This window comes from Suncus etruscus, chromosome 1 (genome assembly GCF_024139225.1).
Source record: "Suncus etruscus isolate mSunEtr1 chromosome 1, mSunEtr1.pri.cur, whole genome shotgun sequence".
Classification (NCBI taxonomy): Eukaryota; Metazoa; Chordata; class Mammalia; order Eulipotyphla; family Soricidae; genus Suncus; species Suncus etruscus.
In genome coordinates, this window is record NC_064848.1 from 136,720,768 (window position 1) to 136,740,335 (window position 19,568).

General features: G+C 47.1%; 2 protein-coding genes and 1 pseudogene across 2 annotated transcripts; 2 read left to right on the plus strand and 1 right to left on the minus strand.

Moving 5' to 3' along the window:
* Positions 1-812: 812 nt before the first annotated feature.
* On the plus strand, positions 813-4,447 carry ARF5 (ADP ribosylation factor 5). The gene is made up of 6 exons (XM_049775644.1): positions 813-990; positions 1,517-1,597; positions 1,870-1,979; positions 2,765-2,836; positions 3,751-3,876; positions 3,985-4,447. The coding sequence occupies exons 1-6, from the start codon at positions 924-926 to the stop codon at positions 4,069-4,071; spliced, it is 543 nt and encodes a 180-aa protein (XP_049631601.1). The 5' UTR covers positions 813-923; the 3' UTR covers positions 4,072-4,447.
* Positions 4,448-4,471: 24 nt separating this feature from the next.
* Positions 4,472-13,712, plus strand: FSCN3 (fascin actin-bundling protein 3). The gene is made up of 8 exons (XM_049780998.1): positions 4,472-4,512; positions 6,001-6,079; positions 6,727-6,930; positions 7,798-8,494; positions 8,737-8,855; positions 12,510-12,669; positions 13,124-13,294; positions 13,507-13,712. Exons 1-8 carry the CDS (start codon positions 4,472-4,474, stop codon positions 13,710-13,712), a joined length of 1,677 nt encoding a protein of 558 aa, XP_049636955.1.
* Positions 13,713-16,520: 2,808 nt separating this feature from the next.
* On the minus strand, positions 16,521-16,621 carry LOC126025853 (uncharacterized; annotated as a pseudogene).
* Positions 16,622-19,568: the final 2,947 nt, after the last annotated feature.

A 19,568-nucleotide genomic window follows, 5' to 3' on the forward strand; every position in this document is an offset into this window, starting at 1 on the left:
ACTTCTTCGCCCTAGTTCAGCGTTTGCTAAGCATAATGCCTGCCATAACGCTTCCACATGAGTTCTGGGTGCTCCAGAACTAAGTAGTTCACCACATTAGTTGCAGGGTCATCTGAAAGCCATGATTCCCAGAGCCAGGTTCTCCATTTTGCAGAAGTAGGGCCTCTCACCTAGCCTTCCAGATATTGAAGTCGTCCACGGGGACTGCTAAACAGACATCAAAAAGTATTGTTTTGGGCAACAGACTGTTGGCAGTTCCCCCGGGACCTCCATCTCCTGCGCACTCTTCCTGAGATTCTAAGGAGAAAGAACTGAGACATCTGCTTTCCCTGGAAAGGAAAACCTAGTGGGTTCTCTAGTTCTCAAGCACGAACTGGAGCCCAGAGCTAGCAGACGAAAGGCTCGCCGAAGTCAAGGACAGCGGCAGATCGAATCGAATGCTTTCTTCAGCTCCGTCGGCCATAGACCTGACAGATACATGAGAAGCCGGGAGAACAAGACAGCGCGGCTCTTTTTATTTATTTTTATTGCTTTTGGCGCTCAGGGGTTACTCCTGGCTCTGTGCTCAGAAATCACCCCTGGCAGGCTTGGGGAGGCCATCTGGGGTGCCGGGATTCGAACCACCGTCCGTGGTGCGTGGGCTGCGAGCCAAGCAAGAAGCTTCCCGCGGTGCTCTAGCTGCAGGCGCCAGATGCCCAGAGGAAGCCGAGGACGGAGCCTGGGCGGGCGTGGCCTGCGCTGTGGGCGGAGCCTTCGGGGCGGGCCGAGTGACGTCGCGCGGGCCGGGACGCGCGGAGGCGGCGGCGGCGGCGGCGGCGGCGGCGCCTCCTCCTGCTCCAGCCGCTCCCCATCCCCCCGCGGCGGCCGGTTCCAGCCCGCACCCGGCGGCGTCCGTGCCCTCGTCCCCCGCCCCGGGCCCCGCCATGGGCCTCACCGTGTCCGCGCTCTTTTCGCGGATCTTCGGGAAGAAGCAGATGCGGATCCTCATGGGTGAGACGCCCCGAGAGCGCGCGGCCGGCCAGCGGCCAGCGCAGCCCCGTCGCCCCCGCCGGCTCCCTCCGGCCCGGCTCTCCCCACCCAAGCCGGGGGACCCGCCGCGCCCCCCGCCCCCGGAGCCGCGCCCCCGTCTCCCGGCCAGGTCGGGCTGCGGCGCCGCCCCCGGGGCCTGGGAGCGTTTTCGCTGCGGGCCTGGGTGGGTGCCGCGCCCTCCGCCCCGAGCCGGGCTGCCTGGAAGGACGGAGGGAGGGAGGGAGGAGGATTCCGCCCTTGGAGGCGACGGGGCCCTCCGTCTCGGCTTCCGACCCCCCGGCCTCGCCTTCGGGGGGCTTGAGCCGCTCCCCACCGCCCCGACCCCTCCAGGCCGACCGCGCACACCTGGATCCCGGGCGCTTCGCTCTCCGCCCCCATCGCGGTCTGCGGGCCCGGCCTCTTTCTCGCTCTCTCCTTCCTCCTTCCCGGGCTCTAGGGGGCCCCCGCGCTCGCTTCTCCAACCCTCTTTCCCCTCTTCCCCTTGCAGTGGGCTTGGATGCGGCCGGCAAGACCACCATCCTGTATAAACTCAAGTTAGGGGAGATTGTCACCACCATTCCCACCATAGGTGAGTCTGGAGGCGCCACCGGGGACCCCGGGGGCCTCCCCTCACACCCACGGCTACCGACCCTGACACCTGAGACAGCTACTTGAGAAGTGGGTCACCCTATCTCTCCTGGCTGCTGTGGGTGCCCTGTCTTTCAGAGCTGTGGTGCTAAGGGCTAGGCCCCACCCCATCAGGGGGGATCTCCTGAGAGGCTGGGTTGCTTGTCCTTGGGGAGTTCAGGTGGGTCTCCCAGAGAATTTTTCCTCCCAGTGTCTCCCGTTGGTTGTCTGCAGGCTTCAATGTGGAGACCGTGGAGTACAGGAATATCTGCTTCACCGTCTGGGATGTGGGCGGACAGGACAAGATCCGTCCCCTGTGGCGGCATTACTTCCAGAACACCCAGGTAAGTAAGTGGGCCTGGGGATCAGGGAGACCGACAACACCAGTTCCCCAACACCCTCACCCATTTTCTCATGTTCTCACCTTCTCTCACCCATCTATGAGCTGCACTGCTGCATGCCAGTGTCCTGCCACAGGACTCCGGCAGAGCTTGCTTTAGTGGGAGTGGACTTGCTGAGAAGGGTTTAGGCACAGTTCAAGAGGAAAAGAATAATTGCAGGGTAGGGGCAGGGCCAAGGGAGCGTAGAATGGGGTAGCAGAGGAGAGGGTAGGGGAGCATAGGTATGGGTAAGAATATAAGTAGAGGCATTGTAGGTATGGGACAGTGTAGGGCAGGCAAGGGTGGTATCGATGTAGGGTAAATACATGAGCAGTTGTAAGGATAGGGGTGGCATAGATGCAGGGAAGGGGCAGTGTCTGATAAGATTATGAACAATATGGATAGGGGTGACATTAGAGGTAGGATAGGGACTAGTAGGACAGGGCAGGGTAGGGTAAGTGCATGAACAGACTGGGTAGAGAAAACATAGAAGTAGCATAAGAGCAGGACAGGGTGTAGGGTAAAGGTATGAGCAGAGTATGGGTAAAGGTGGCATACATGTAGAGTAGGGGTAGAATAGGATGGTACAGTGAGTGCATGAGTAGGAGTATGGGTAGCGGTATCAGTTGTAGGGTAGGGGCTGGGCAGGGTGTAATAGTATCAGTTAATGGGAAGGGTATGAGTAGGAGTGTGGGTAAGGGTGGAGGGTAGAGGTAGGTCTCGGACACAATTGCGCCTCTTCCCCAAAGGGCCTCATCTTTGTGGTGGACAGTAATGATCGTGAGCGGGTCCAGGAATCTGCCGATGAACTCCAGAAGATGGTGAGTCCCGAACCAAAGGAGCCTTAGTTGTTGGCACAAGAACATGTGGCTGGTATGAAGATCAGAGCTTGCCCCATTGGCGCCCTGGGTCAGAGATAGTTTCTTCCTTGCCAACAGACAGATGAACTCTCCTGTGCCCTGTTCTGGACCAGGTAGAAGGTTGAGGAAAGACTTTCTCCTTGAGCTCTGCATGTCCTCGCCCATCTTACACTGAGCAGTTGGCCCAGTGGAGACACCATCTCTGATTTCATTTTGGAAGTGCTATCATTTGACTAGGACAGAGGTTCTTTACTAGAAAAACTTCTGTTTGTTTTTTTGTTTTTGTTTTTGGGCCACACCCAGTTGCGCTTAAGGGTTACTCCTGGCTCTGTGCTCAAAAACCACTCCTGGCAGGCTTGGAACCATATGGGATCCTAGGGATCGAACCTGGGTCTGTCCTGAGTCAGCAGCATGCAAGACAAATGCACTAAGCTGTGCTGTCACTCGTGCCCCCAAAACTCCCATTTTGGATATAAAACTTGGACTGCCTCAAGGTGATTCATGACTGCGCCTTGTACCCGGAGTAGATGCCACAGGGTTGGGGCTGAGCTGGCTTTTCAGAGTTCCAGAGTGCTTTTCCAGTGTAGCATCTTCTCTACAGATAGCTCTAAGGTAGAATGAAAACCTGAGGGAGGGGCCGGCGAGGCGGCGCTAGAGGGAAGGTGTCTGCCTTGCAAGTGCTAGCCAAGGACAGACCGCGGTTCAATCCCCCAGTGTCCCATATGGTCCTCCCAAGCTAGGGGCAATTTCTGAGCACGTAGCCAGGAATAACCCCGGAGCATCAAATGGGTGTGACCCAAAAAAAACAAAAGAAAAGAAAAGAAAATCCGAGGGAACCCCCCAGGATCCCAAATTGTACCACTGTCCCCTCTCAGCTTCAGGAGGACGAGCTTCGGGATGCGGTGCTGCTGGTGTTTGCCAACAAGCAGGACATGCCCAACGCCATGCCCGTGAGCGAGCTGACAGACAAACTGGGGCTCCAGCACTTACGCAGCCGCACGGTGAGGGTCCCGCCACCCCAAGGGAGCCACAGATGGGATCCAGAAGTGAAGGGCCCCCTACCCATTATTCCTGGCTGCTGATGTCTCTCTCCTTCTTTCTCCCCACAGTGGTATGTTCAGGCCACCTGTGCCACCCAGGGCACAGGCCTGTATGACGGACTGGACTGGCTGTCCCACGAGCTGTCAAAGCGCTAACTCGCTGGGCCCTCTCGGCTGTGCAGAGTTCCAGACTCCTCAGGCGCTGCCCTTCTTTCCCTCTCCTCGTCCCCGAAGACCCAACGCGTGGCCTCTGCCCCTGTCCCTGCCTGCATGTTCTCTGTTGTTGGAGCCTGGAGCCTCACTCTCTGGACACAGAGGGGTCCCCTCTCTTGCCTGCCGGGACCCATGGGAAGGGGGCTCCTAAGGCAAGGCCCCTTCTTCCAGAGGAAGAGCAGGAATCCGGATTGGCTTGTTTGTTTTTTTTTCCATTTCGGGTGTACCCCTGGGGCCAGGCGGGGAGGGGAGGGGAGGGCTCTGGGTGGTGCTAAGATGTGGCACTAGGTATGAAGTAATAAATTTGCTGTGGTTTGTACACCGTGTGTTCTGGAGCCTCAGAATGGGGGACTGGGCCAGCGGCTACAAGGAGATGGTTGTCAGGTGGAGCTGAGGACAGCAGAGGCAGCAGGGCTCACTCCCTCTCATGTGCTCTCACTTGATGGCCTGATCTAGCTCAGTTTCTCCCTCTGCTCAAAGGCTGGAAGTGCTTGAGGGGTTCCAAAATGGGAGTTTTGGGGGCATGAGTGACAGCACAGCTTAGTGCATTTGTCTTGCATGCTGCTGACTCAGGACAGTCCCAGGTTCGATCCCTAGGATCCCATATGGTTCCATGGAGGAAAGCACATTTCTTCTTCCATATCAAGGGCTTGAGAGTGACAGGATCCATCTTTATGGTCTTCATGCAAATCACCTAATTCTCCTATGTATCTTAGCTATGTTGCAGTGGTTTCCGTGATTATTTATGCATATTAAAATTGGGAAGACTAGAGAGATAGTACAGGCAGCCAACGCACATTCAATCCTCAGTGTTACATATGGTCTTCTGAGCCTGCCAGAAGTAATCTCTTAGAGTCAGGAATAAGTCCTGGGCATAGCCCAAGTGTGGCCCAAAAACAAAACAATGGAAGGGAAGGGAATAAAGCATTTAAAACAAGGATCCTGGATTGAAGATAATATGGAGGGTATTGTATTTATACTGAATTTTGTTTGGTTTTGGGAGGGCACATCCAACGGTACTCAGGTTACTCCTGATAGGCCTGGGAGACCAGATAGGATGGTGGGAATTGGACTCAACTCAAGAGTCCTACCCACTGCTCTACAACTCCAGCCCCATTTTACTGCATTGTTAACTGTCATGGAAGCATCCAAATTTAATACCCAGCACCTCGTATGTGTCCCTGAATTCTCTCAGGAGTAATCCCTAAGTACAGAGCCAGGAGTAAGACCCAAGCACAGCTGGGTGTGGCTCAAAACAAAAAAATATGGGTTTGAAGGCCAGAGAGAGAGGATAGCTGGTAGGGTCTTTGCCTTGCACCCCCCAAAAAATAAAAAATATCTCAGGCATACTTTGAATAATGTCATTCAAGACTGGTGTGAGACCTTTAAGTTCCCCCAGGAGAGGGGCTGCGGAGAGCCAGTACAGTTGTACATGGCCATCCCTAGGCACCCCTGGGAGCTAATTCCATCCAACCAGCATAGCTGGAGTAGCCCAAGTACAGCCCAGTTTCTCCCCCAAATGATAAATTATCCAGGAGTAGTCTGAGTGCATTCTTTCCTACCAAAGTCCCAGGTCCCATACCCAGTCCTGCATGCTCCCAAAAAAACATCAGAATGACCCCCAAAATAAAGATACCCAGGTGATGCTAGCCTGAATAATCTGTATTTATTAAACTTATGTGGGGCCTTGGGATTATGGACAGTCACTGCACTGTGAGAACAGCGGGAGAGCTTGGGGCTGGAACCAAGATTGGGCTCCAAGTGTGTTATCTATTCAGTTCCCTTGGATGCCCTTGAAGCTGAGCCAGACCCTCTGAAGCCACACCATCCTCTTTTAACCTTCCCTTTGTCCTTCATGTGCCCCTTCACCAGTTTTGCCAGCAGCTACCAATCAACAGAGGGCTTGGGATGGACATGGACTGCAGACCAGGGCTGGTCACAAGCTGATGATGTAAAGGCTTGAAGATGAAGAGTGACCCCCTAAACCTCGGCCACCCATCCCTGTTAGACTGCTCTTGAGGCATCTTCTTGATACAGAGGAACCTTACTGGTTATCTCTCCCCACACTTCGCAAAACTAACTTCTGAGACCCTGAGGGCTAGCTCCACCTCACCAAAGCCCTTAAGAGCTTGTATACTTCCCTCAGTAACTTGAACTCCAAAAACATGTGTGCTGCTGAGAGCCAAGCATAACTTACTTCCTACAGAGAAAAAGAACAACATCCTGTTATTCAGATGAGAAACCAGGGTGAATGGAGACTTGCCTGAAGCCACCTAAAGCCACAGGTGGTCACTGCAATGGGCTGCTATTCCATTCCAGGTCTTCGCCTATCTCCTACCTGGTGGAGCATGGGGAGACTAATCCTGGAGGGACCCCAAATTCTCTGAGGCACAGATATTAATTTGCTAGCCCAGAGTCTGCTGCCCAGAACTGTGGGATAGGAAGCAGCTACGTAGTCACAATGCCCCCGGGTCACAGAGGCATGGGGGTGGGGGTGGGGTAGGGGGCCTAAGCCAGCCTTTGCTTGAGAAATTCCCTCTGGGAATGTCTTCTGGTGGGTACTTAATTCCTTTTGCCCCCCAGCCCTATGGCCTATAGAAGCTCACCCCTGTTGGGCAAGCTGGGCTGGAGGGAGTCATCACCTGTGGTTCCAGCCCCATGGACGTAGAGGAGTGGGCACAAACACAAGTCAAGTCTGAAGACCTGAAAGTGGGGCTCATAAGCTGGGCAGGAAGCTACCTAAGCTATGAGGCAAATAAGGGCAGAATCCACGCGACTGCTAAAGGTTTGGGCCGAAGACAGGTAAGCAAAGCTCCACTGGAACCAGTCACTGTGTGTGTGCATGTGGCACTGGTTTGGGGGTACCCTCTCTCCTCCTAACAGCTTGCCTAGCCCATGCTATATTGCCAAAGGGCTTGTTCCACCCACTTTAGTATCCCTACTTCCATGACTCCATGGTCCCATCTCAACCCTATTCTGCAAGTGGATGTCACAGTTTCCACCTTAGGGAAAGGGGAGGATGCTCATCTTCCTCTGCTGCCCTCACCCTCCAGCCCAGCCCATAAAAAGGTCTGTGTTATCACGAAGTGGAGTAGCCCCAGGCAGAACACAGGAAAAGGGGACATCTGAGGAAGTTGTACTCAGAACACAAACACCTGCTTGTGTTCTGGAGATGGTTTGAGAATGGACCTTGCAAAGCTGGCACTTTAGACAGAGGGGTCGGCCCCCTTGTTAAGGGGAACAGGAGAGTGTGGCATTAGCAGGGCTGAATCAGAGGGATTGCCCATGCCAGCACACCCTGCCTCTTAGAGGGATTTCATGCCATATGGGAAAGGTGACCTTGGGAGATGGGAGTACTGGCTGAGTGTGCTACCAGGGCAACAGCCAGCAAGAAAGAAGACAAATCAAAGTACTACTGGTAAGATTTGGTATTGAAGGAAGAAAACCAAGAGATAGAGTTCTTCCTTCTATTAGCCCACACTGCTCCTGGGATCTGGAGGAACCCTGAACTCTTTGTTAATGTCTACTTTGCTGTAGGATGGGAGGACAGGACAGTCAGGAGGCAGCCTGGGGAGGGAAAGGTCATCTCCAAACTAGGCAAGGTCAGGGGCAATCATGGTCATTTTTCTGCAAGTTTCATGATGTGGTGCTCGTCCTGACATCTTCCAGACCTGGGAGATCCTGGTGAGCAATGAACATGAGAACCAGGCCATGGTACGACTGAGGAGCTTTCAGGGTCTCTTCCTTCTGTGTGAGACTGATGGCTCCATCTGCTGTGGTCAGCCCAAAACCAGCCACCATGGATGTTTCCTGCTCCGCTTCCACCGCAACAGCAAGTGGACATTGCAATGCATCATTAGCGGACGCTACCTAGAGTCGGATGGTGAAATGGTGTTCTGCCAGTCTCGGGTGCTCTCAGCCTACCACATGTGGACCCCCCGGCCAGCCCTGCATGTTCACGTGATCCTCTACAATCCCTTCACCCACTGCTATGCACGGGCCGACTCCAGTGTGGGTCGTATCTGGGTGGATGCGCCCATCCCCAATAAGGAAGAATGTGGCTTTCTGTTGCATTACCAAGATGGCTGCTACCACCTGGAGACCTCATCACACTGCTTCGTGTCCCACTATGACCGGCTGGCCTGCCATGCCTCCTTTCAGACAGCTTTCCACATGCAGGTGCGGCCCGGAGGGCTGGTGGCACTGGGTGATGGAGAAGGAGGCATGTTGTACCCACAGGGGAACCGTCTACTGCTGAGGCTGGGTCCCAATCCCTGCAGGGGAGAGGAGTGGTTTCTCCTCCAGCGCTGCCCAAACTGGATAACCCTTAAGTCAAAGGCTCGGAAGTTCCTCTCAATCATCTATGGCAAGTACTGGGTCGCTCCCTTCCTTTCTTCCCCTGGCCCCCAAGAATGAAAGAAGAGCAGGTGTTCGGGATCAGCTGATGAGAAAGATCCCTGCCAGGGAGGAAGGGGATAAAGTGGGAGTGGTCTCTATGCTATCATGGTGCCAGCTAAGGAGGGGAAGCATGGATGTTCTCAGGAAGGATGGACTGAACTAGTGGATGAGGTCAGCCGTGGGTCACTCTAACATGTTCTTCCTCTGCAGATGTTGAAATTTATGCTGCCTCTGAGCACTTAAGCCCACTGTCCTTGTTCCAGTTTGAATGTGACAGAGATTTCCCCAAGTTGCAGCTTCGTTCAGCCAATGGCTGGTACGTGGCCCAGGTAAGACCTAGGCTCTTTGAGCAGAACTCTCGACCCAAAGTTCCTCCCGATCTCAAGAGGAACTTTTCCTTTCTCTTGATCCAGACAAGATGATAAGAAGGTACAAGACCTTCAATTCATTGTCATCGAGTGGGTCTTCTTTTATTTGTTTTTCTTTTAGAAAAGGGGGTTCCCTAACAGTGCTCAGGGACTATCAGGGCTATCACCTAGGGAGAGCTTAGTAGGCCATCTGGTGCTCAGGATCACACTAAAGATCTTATATGTGCAAGCCATGTACTACCACCTTTGAGTCACTTCCCTGTCCCATATTTGTGTCAGCTCCACTTTATTGCTGTAGACTGATAACATGTATGGCCTGGAGAAAGAGTTCAAAGTGTATATCTCAATATTTGTACCTTGGCCATTTGTGCCACTGCCATATCACAAGTTAGAGAATATTTTCGTCACTGTGAAAATTCCATCTTGGATTTTGGCAGTCAGTCCCCTGAATATATACTATCATTGGTTTATATTCTGTCACAATAGATTAGATTTACCTACTCTTGAATTTCAGCTAAATGGAATATGACTAAGTTTGGTATTCAAGCTTAACTCACATAGCATAACATTTTTCAGATGCATCTGTTAATCTGTTACTTCATATGAATCAGTAGATCATTATTTCCTTTTTTTTTTTTTTTTTTTTTTTTTTTTGGTTTTTGGACCGCACCCAGCGATGCTCAGGGGTTACTCCTGGCTCTCTGCTCAGAGATCACTCCTGGCAGGCACAGGGGACCTTCAAACCACCATTGTTTTGGGTCAATGCTTGCAAGGCAAACACCGCAGATCATTATTTCTTATTGCTAAATTAATAATAATTATACCAAGCACATGTAAAAATCTTTATTTGAGGAAAGGAGGCTATATTTTTATTTATTTTGAGTAAAATACCTAGAGGGAATTCCTGGATCATAGATATATGATTAACTTGAGGTCCCTGGAAGATGGATCAGAGGGTTTAAGTGTTTTCCCACAAGGGTATAGACCATGAGTTCACACCCCTGTTGTACCTGCAACTGCTGAAGCAATACTGAGAGCTCTGTTATTAGGGATATCCAGAAAAAAGAAACTCAGAAGATGGTTCAGTGGCTTAGAAAGTCCCCAAAGCAACCTGAGGCCATAAACTTAATCCTCAAGATGATTTTTGTTTGTTTTGTTTTGGGGCCACATATAGCTGTGCTTAAAGTTTATTCCAGGTTCTATACTTGGAGTCCAGGCAGGACTCAGGGGACCATATAGGGTACTGGAGATTGAACTCAGGTCAGTTTCAAGCAAGGCAAGTGCCATTATTCCTACTGTACCCCAGTCTTTCAAGGTGATTATTTTTGGGTTTTTTTTTGTTTTCTGGGGTTTTTTTGTTTGTTTTTTTTTTTTGTTTTGTTTTTTTGGTTTTTGGGTCACACCCAGTGGCAATCAGGGATTACTCCTGGCTCTATGCTCAGAAATAGCTTCTGGGAGGCACAGGGGATCATATGGGATGCCGGGATTCGAACCGCTGTCCTTCTGCATGAAAAGCACATGCCTTACCTCCATGCTATCTCTTTGGCCCCAATTATTTTTGGTTTTGTTTTTGGGCCACACAAGTTGTGCTCAGGGCTTACTCCTAGCGTGGCAATCAGGAATTACTCCTGGCAGTTTGGGGGACCATATGCGATGCCAAGTATCGAACCCAGATAAACAGGATGCAAGGCAAGTGCCCACCCACTATACTATCACTCTAATGCCTCAATATGATTTTTAACTGTCCCATTAATCCCTAGAGGTCATCCTTAGTCCAAAGCCTGAAGTCTCCAGTAAAGGAAGAAAAAAGGTCAAACATATTTCTTTTTTATTTTTATTTTTATTTTTATTTTTTTTTGCTTTTGGGCCACACCCAGCGTTGCTCAGGGGTTACTCCTGGCTGTCTGCTCAGAAATAGCTCCTGGCAGGCACAGGGGACCATATGGGACACGGGGATTCGAACCAACCACCTTTGGTCCTGATCGGCTGCTTGCAAGGCAAACGCCGCTGTGCTATCTCTCCGGGCCCAGTCAAACATATTTCTAAAGTTCCTCTTCAAAATGTAAATTCTTTTTTTTTTTTGGTTTTTGGGCCACACCCGGTAACGCTCAGGGGTTACTCCTGGCTATGTGCTCAGAAGTTGCTCCTGGCTTGGGGGACCATATGGGACACCGGGGGATCGAACCGCGATCCGTCCAAGGCTAGCGCAGGCAAGGCAGGCACCTTACCTTTAGTGCCACCGCCTGGCCCCCAAAATGTAAATTCTAATAATGTTTATAATGTGTATAATGATGTTTATATATAATGATGTTTATAATGACTATGAGAGTGATGGATGAGAGTTCTGAGTCAACATCTCACCAACTCTTAGTGCTACCTTTTTTTTTTAACTACACTTGTTGGTATTTAATGGCATCTACAACCAATAATGTGAGCATTTTTCCATATCTTTGTTAGTCATTTGTTTATATTATATATTTATATTCTATATGAGATATCTTCAAGTGTGTTGTGCATTTGATATTGGATTGCTTATTTTATGTTGTAAGAGTTGTAAGAGTTCTTATTTTTGTTTTGAAATTTAGTTCTTTGCCAAATACATGAGTTACATGTTTCCTTTCCTGTGGATTGCCTTTTTATTTCATGATGCCTTTTAAGCAGCAAGTTTTTCATCTTGATAAATATCTATTTTAATATTTTACAAATCCCTTTTAAGTCCCAATAAACCATTGCCCACCCCAAATTGTCAAAGATTTCTTCTCTGTTTTCTTCTTTACAGATTACCTTTTACTTTATCTGTAGTACACTTCAAAATGATTTGGAATTAAAACTCATATTTTTAAAAAATGTGCTTCCCTATTCTCTTTATAAATCATTTCTTGTGATTGTACAGATAAGATGTTTCTTTAATCTTCTATCTTTCAACCTACTGGCTTTGTTTGTTAATAAAGCTTTTTCTCAGTTTATTAAAAAAAAGTGATGTTGGAGACAGGGCGAAGAATTCATATTTCTCCCTATGGCAGTGTAAGTCTCCTTGGCACTAGGTCTGGGGTGTAACACACACTCAGGAAGAGAGAAAATAGAGACTGTAACCTGTTTTAAAATATTATAAAAGTTGGGCCCGGAGAGATAGCACAGCGGCGTTTGCCTTGCAAGCAGCAGATCCAGGACCAAAGGTGGTTGGTTCGAATCCCGGTGTCCCATATGGTCCCCCGTGCCTGCCAGGAGCTATTTCTGAGCAGACAGCCAGGAGTAATCCCTGAGCAACGCCGGGTGTGGCACAAAAACCAAAAAAAAAAATTATAAAAGCATAAGGAATTCTATAGGAGAATGAATGAGGCAAATGGATCTAGGAATAAAAATGGTGGAAATAAATGTAAGATTTGAGGAGCCTGAGTGATGGTAGTAGATAGGGTGTTTTCCTTGCATGCAGCTGACCCTAGCTCTATCCCTGGCATACAATATTGTCTTCTAAGCACCAACAGGAGCAATTCCTGAGTGCAGACTCAGGAGTAAATTCATAATACATCTAGGTGTTGTCCCTCACCCCACCCCCAAAAAAAGACTGAGTTTTGAGATTGTTACTTGCCACCCCATTCCCAATGTTCTCTTCAGAGAAATCATAAAACTGTGAAGGCTAATGGGCATCCAATGGAGTCTGAGACCTTCTTCCGCCTGCACTGGAATTGTGGCAAGATTATCCTGCAGTCCTCCAATGGACGTTTTCTGGGCGTCAGCAGCAGTGGCATGTTGGTGGCCCATGCTACCATTCCAGGTGAGCTAGACAGTCTTCCTACCAGCTATTTTATGTCAGAAAGCTGGAATGTGACAGAATGGTGGAGTTAGGGAGCCCAAAGATTCAAGTCTGTATGCTTGCTAAGTCACTGATTTCTTATCAACTCTTGGGAAAACCAACATTTTTGAGCCTCAACTTCAAAATATAAAAAATGGATGTCCCTTCTAATCTGCTTTCCTCACAGGGTGGTGAGGATTGAATCAATCCACACAACTCAATAGGAAGAATATAAAAATGTCCAGAGTACCACCTTGTTCTAGATGCTTTCACAAACATATCTCTATCACTTAAGGACAATGTGGCATACAGCAGAAGCCCATTAAATGATATTATAGTGACAGCATCCCCTCTGCAAGAAGCCCCACTTCTTGTATCTATCTGTGATAGAATCGCGAGGCAGCTCTTCCATAGGATTCCGTCCTATTTCCCACAGGCCCAAATGAGGAATTCCGGTTTCGGTTTGCCAATCGTTCTTTTCTCATATTGCGAGGTCGGTATGGGTATGTGGGTACCTCGTCAGAACAAGATCTCCTGCAGTGCAATATGGATGAACCTGACTGCATTCAGCTCCTGCCCTGCAAGCAAGGCATATACCACTTCCAGGGTGAGTAATTCCACTGCTACTTGCCAGTTTTCATGATCTCTTCCCTACCTTTGCTCCAATTCAAACCCCTGGGCCTGTCACTCAGGGCTGGCTCAGTAAGAGTGGAGGAACAAACTTTCTATGTATTTCACACTTGGAGGCAGAACAGGAAGAGTGACACATCCTACTGGACTCCCTCTACTTCCCACTGACCTGAGTTCTTCCCTCCCCAGCACAGGGTGGATCCTTTTGGTCAATCACATCCTATGGAACCTTTCGTCCCTGGGGAAAATTTGCTCTCAACTTCTGTGTAGAGCTTCGGGGGAGCAACTTACTCACGGTCCTGGCACCCAATGGCTTCTACATGCGATCTGACCGAAGTGGTACTCTCTTGGCAGATAGTAAAGATATTACCAAAGAATGCATTTGGGAATTTTAGGTAAGGCGACATGGAGAAGAAGTTGTGGGGTCGGGGAAAGAGACAGGAGAAGAGAGGTGGGGGAAAGGACTGTGTCCCACACGAGGCTTTTATTCCAAATCTGTGCCTGGTCTCTGGATGACTAAGCCTCATCTGAGAAAGGAGAAATATGATCTGAGTTTCACTGCTCTGCCTTCTGGGCCATTCCCATTCTCTCAAATAATCAGGATTGACACCATCACTCCTTCCTTTTTGTGCACTTGAACTAACTCAATATTCCATTTTGTTCCCAAATTTTTTTGTTCTCAAATTTTTATATATAATTCTGTGATCATAATACAGCCATTTCAATCATTAAATGTTCAAACACTAATTCCTATACCAGTATGTTCCCTTCACCAGTGTCCCCAATCTCCCACCTACCACCATCAAATATACTTCATATAACTTGTTACAGCACAAAGGCAAATGAGATTATTAAAACTTAGATCAATTCTGGGCCCGGAGAGATAGCACAGCGGCGTTTGCCTTGCAAGCAGCCAATCCAGAACCAAAGGTGGTTGGTTCGAATCCCAACGCCGGGTGTGGCACAAAAACAAAAACAAAAACAAAAAAAACTTAGATCAATTCTGATCTAAGAATGATCTCACTCATCTATGGGTTTTGAGAAAAATAAAAGGCATTTGGGCAATGATTCTAAGAGAAAAAAGAGAGGAGGACTGGAAGGCCCAGCTCACGACATGAAGCTCACCACAAAGAGTGATGGGTGCAGTTATAGAAATAATCACCTTGAGAGCCATCATAACAAAATATGACTCAATGAGGGAAGTAGAAAGCCTGTCTAGAGCACATGCCGGAGTGGGGTGGAGAGGAGGGACACTTGGGACATTGGTGATGGAAATGTTGCACTGGTGAAGGTTTTTTTTTTTAACTGTTTGAAATTGTTATTATGAAACTCACTACCACCAACATAATCATTAAAAACAAATTGCTTATTACTATCCATCAAATTTTAAGTAAATACTTACCTTACATTTAGTGGAGTGAGTTTATAAGACTGACTTCTTAAAGGGATTGTTCTGAGAAAAAAAAAACACTGCCTTTTGAAAGTTTTCTTTTCTTTTTCCAAAGAAACATCTATGTATAAATAAAAAGGGGAATTTTATTTATCTATCTCTTTTTTTTTTTTTTTGGTTTTGGGCCACACCCAGCGGTGCTCAGGGGTTACTCCTGGCTGTCTGCTCAGAAATAGCTTCTGGCAGACACGGGGGGACCATATGGGACACCGGGATTCGAACCAACCACCTTAGGTCCTGGATCGGCTTTTTGCAAGGCAAACGCCACTGTACTATCTCTCTGGGCCCTATCTATCTTTTTTAATATATTTTTTATTTAAGTAACATGATCATAGTTGGGTTACAGTCACAAACAGAATAGGCCCCTTCACCAGTGTAACATTCCTCTCACCCCCTTCTCATCCCCTACCTGTATTCAAGACAGGCATTCTACTACAATTATTTGTTTTTAAGTTTAGTAAATTGTATATTTTTCCTTAAAGGATAAGAGTAAAAAAATATAGTAAAGTTGTGATAGTGGCAATTGTCCAGAAAAATGGGGAAAATGGGAAAAAATCCTTGACCTGATTACAAAAAGGCCTCACACCAGAAGTTTATTGGCATAAGACTGACTCTGGGTTCCAGGCATACCAGTCTGTCCAACCCGAGTCATTCTCCATGGTCCCGGTAAAACTTTTTCACACTTTAGTTATTGTTGGTATCAGATTCTTATATTTAAAGATTCTGGATTCTGTGCATTTCTTTCATCGATGTCAGGCTGATGTGGAGCATCCTCTAGTTTCAGCATACCATTAAATGCGGAGCGATCTGCCCTGAAAGCAGGCTGTTGCTGAGTTGTCTGGGTGTTGAGAGCACTCTTTGGAGTAAGTCAATGCCTAAGCAGTAGTAGGTCTTCCCTGGTAGAGGCTTGGATCCTGTAATGTTATAGAAATTGTGGTTGTTTCCATAGATGGTATCCATTGTTCAGGTGTGTGTGGGCGATGCCCATTCTTCTGAGGCCTAAGCTAAATCATTATGCCAATGTTCAGGGTATAAGGCCTAATTTTATTACCAAATTTGTGTTCCCATCTCTATTAAATAAGAACTTGTTTGCATATGTATTATTTTCCCATTTTAATGTGCCTATGCAAAAGAGAAGCAATGCTACAAGATATTGTTGGTGCATCTGGGGGCCGACAAATAAAGTCCAACATTCCCCGTAACTTGGTTCAAACATGAAATCTATACAGAGATACTCTTCTACCAGTATTGCTTATAAAACAGATCTCAAAGGGGGAAAATCAACAATCAAATAACAAAACCAATGGGCAAAATTGTCACTATTATGAGGATGTTCGAAAAGAGTTATAGATGTTAAGGGAATACATCTGAGATAAACAAAGGAGATACATGTGTCCCTTTTATGTTTTAGAAATAATCAAGAGTGAGGGTGTTGTTTCCGAGACACCACTTTGGTCTGTGATTTGGACAAGCGAAGAGCACATGGATCCATGTTCTCCACGTGTTGCCTGCTGAAGCTTCCGATTCCCCGAGAGGCATTTGCTTCCTAATTGCTGGAAGTTGGAAGTTCACCAGTCCCCTCCCAGCCCCTTGCAGGAACTAGGAAGCCTAGGGTCTCTTTTAAATTGCACCTCGCCGAAACCCACTTGCTGGGACCCTGAGCAGGTGTCCAGAAATAATCCTGGGTACCAAGAGGAAGGAGAGAGAAGGCTGTGGGGGGCAGCCGAGGCTGCATTTTCCCCTTAGCTTGGCCAAAAAGCCTTTCACGAATTTGCGTGTCATCCTTGCGCAGGGGCCATGCTAATCTTCTCTGTATCGTTCCAATTTTAGTATATGTGCTGCCGAAGCAAGCACTGTTTTATATATATATAACGAATAAATAGCCTTTATAAAAAACTTAGATCAACACAGGTCAATTTGAAATGATTGTTATATCTAACTGTCTTAGTGTATGAGGATTTACTGGGCTATGGTTGGAGCTAATTGAGCCTCACTGTTTAGGCTCGCTGAGCTGGTAGAGTACTAAGTAACATTCTCATTAGAATTCCTGTGATACTACTTGCTGACACTACTATAAAATCCTTTTTTTACTGATAAATATGGTACTATTTATTGAATTTTTAATATAAAATCTTTATTTAAGCACCATAATTACAAGCATGATTGTAGTTGGGTTTCAGTCATAAACAGAACACCCTACTTCACTAGTGCAACATTCCCACCAACAATGCCCCCCTCTCTCCTTCCCAACCGCTGTCTGTATTTGAGACAGGCATTCTACATCTCTCACTCATCAACATTGTCATGCTAGTTGTTAGTGTAGTTGTATTGAGCTTCATATTGTGAGCTGGTACTTCTGGCCCTCATCTCTATTGTCTCTGGGCATTATTACAATAATGTCTTTAATTTTTCTTTTTTTTTTTTTAAATAATGGTTTTTGGGTCAAACCCAGCAGTGCTCAGTGGTTACTCCTGGCTCTATGCTCAGAAATCGCCACTGGCAGGCACAGGGGACCATATGGGATGCCGGGAATTGAACCACTGTCCTTCTGCATAAAAAGCAAATTGCCTTACCTCCATGCTATCTCTCTGGCCCCTAATTTTTCTTTTTTTCTTTTTTGTTTTGTTTTTGGGCCACACCCAGCGGTGCTCAGGGGTTACCCCTGGCTGTCTGCTTAGAAATAGCTCCTGGCAGGCACATATGGGACACCAGGATTCGAACCAACCACCTTAGGTCCTGGATTGGCTGCTTGCAAGGAAAACACCGCTGTGCTATCTCTCCGGGCCCAAAGAAGCATTTTTTTTTTTTTTGGTTTTTGGGGCCACACCCATTTGATGCTCAGGGATTACTCCTGGCTAAGCACTCAGAAATTGCCCCTGGCTTGGGGGGACCATATGGGACGCCGGGGGATCAAACCACGGTCGCGATCTTTCCTTGGCTAGCACTTGCAAGGCAGACACCTTACCTCTAGTGCCACCTCGCCAGCCTAATTTTTCTTAAAATTAAAGATGAGTGACACTATTCTGTGTCTATCTCTCTCCCTCTGACTTATTTCACTCAACATAATAAATTCCATATACATCCATGTATAGGAAACTTTCATGACTTCATCTTTCCTGACAGCTGTATAATATTCCATTGTGTATATTGTACTATAGTTTCTTTAGCCATTCATCTGTTGAAGGACATTATGGTTGTTTCCAGAACCTGGTTATTGTAAATGGAACTGCAATGAAAATAGGTGTGAGGTAGGGATTTTTGAATTTTATTTTTCTGTTCCTAAAGTATATCCCTAGAAGTGGTATACCTGGATGATATGGGAGCTCAATTTACAGTTTTCTGAAGAATCTTTATATTTTTTCCATAAAGGCTGGACTAGACAGCATTCCCACCAGAAGTGAATTAGAGTTCCTTTCTCCTCACATCCCCACCAGCACTGATTGTTCTTGTTCTTTGTGATATGTGCCAGTCTCTGTGGTGTGAGATGGTACCCATAGTTGTTTTGATTTGCATCTCCCTGATGAAGTGATGTGGAACACTTTTTCATGTGTCTTTTGGTCATCAGTATTTCTTCTTTGAGGAAGTATCTGTTCATCTCTTCTTCCCATTTTTTGATGGGGTTAAATTTTTTTTCTTGTTAACTTTGGTCAGTACCTTGTATATTTTCTATATATATTATCTGATGTGTATTGAGTGAATAGTTTCTCCCATTCTATAGGTGGCTTTTATATCCTAGGCACTACTTCCTTTGATGTGCAGAAGCTTCTGGGCTTAATATATTCCCATATGTTTATCTCTGCTTCTATTTGTTTAGAGAATGCTGTTTCCTCCTTGAAGATATCTTTAGTCTCAATGTCATGGAGAGTTTTACCTACGTGTTTTGGGTTTTGGGTCTGATATCAAGGTCTTTAATCCACTTGCATTTGACCTTTGTGCATGGTATTAGATGGAGGTCTGAGTTTGCTTTTTTGCAAGTAGCTGACCAGTTATGTCAACACCACTTGTGGAAGAGGCTTTCCTTGCTCCATTTTGGATTTCTTGCCCCTTCATCAAAGAGTAGTTGATTGTATGTCTGGGGAACATTATCTGAATTCTCAAGTCTATTCTACTGATCTGAGGGTCTGTCTTTATTCCAGTACCATGCTATTTTAATAACTATTTCTTTGTAATACAATTTAAAATTGGGGAAAGTAATGCCTCCCATATTCCTTTTCCCAAGAATTGCTTTAGCTATTTTTATTGCTTTAGCTATGTTTATTGTTTTAAACGAATTTCAGGAGTGTTTGATCCACTTCCTTGAAGAATGTCATGGGTATCCTTAGAGGGATTGCATTAAATCTGTAATATGCTTTGGAGAGTATTGCCATTTTAATTATGTTAATCCTGACAATCCATGAGCAGGGTTTGTGACACTACTATAAAATCTTGAAGTGGCATGGTCCAGGATTTATAGATCTAAAACAAATTTGGTGGCTTTGAAGTTTGGTCAGGTTTAGTTGCAGAGTTGGGCCATTTCTGTCAGAGGGTATAGGGTATGGCATTGGGCTGCTGTAGTTCATGCAGTAAAGGGAATCTGCCATACACATGCACACACGTGTGTGTGCACACACATACACACACACTATTCTGAGAATACCACAGGGGCATCAGCCAAGACCAGACTACCTAGGAAGTATTGGCAATCATTATTTTTCTTTTGGAATCTGATGGAAAATCCAGGCCATTTTTCTGGGGAGGTTGATGGGTGTGGTGGAGACTGCTGGGGTTTTTAGTGGTGGAGTGGTTTATCCCATATCAAAAG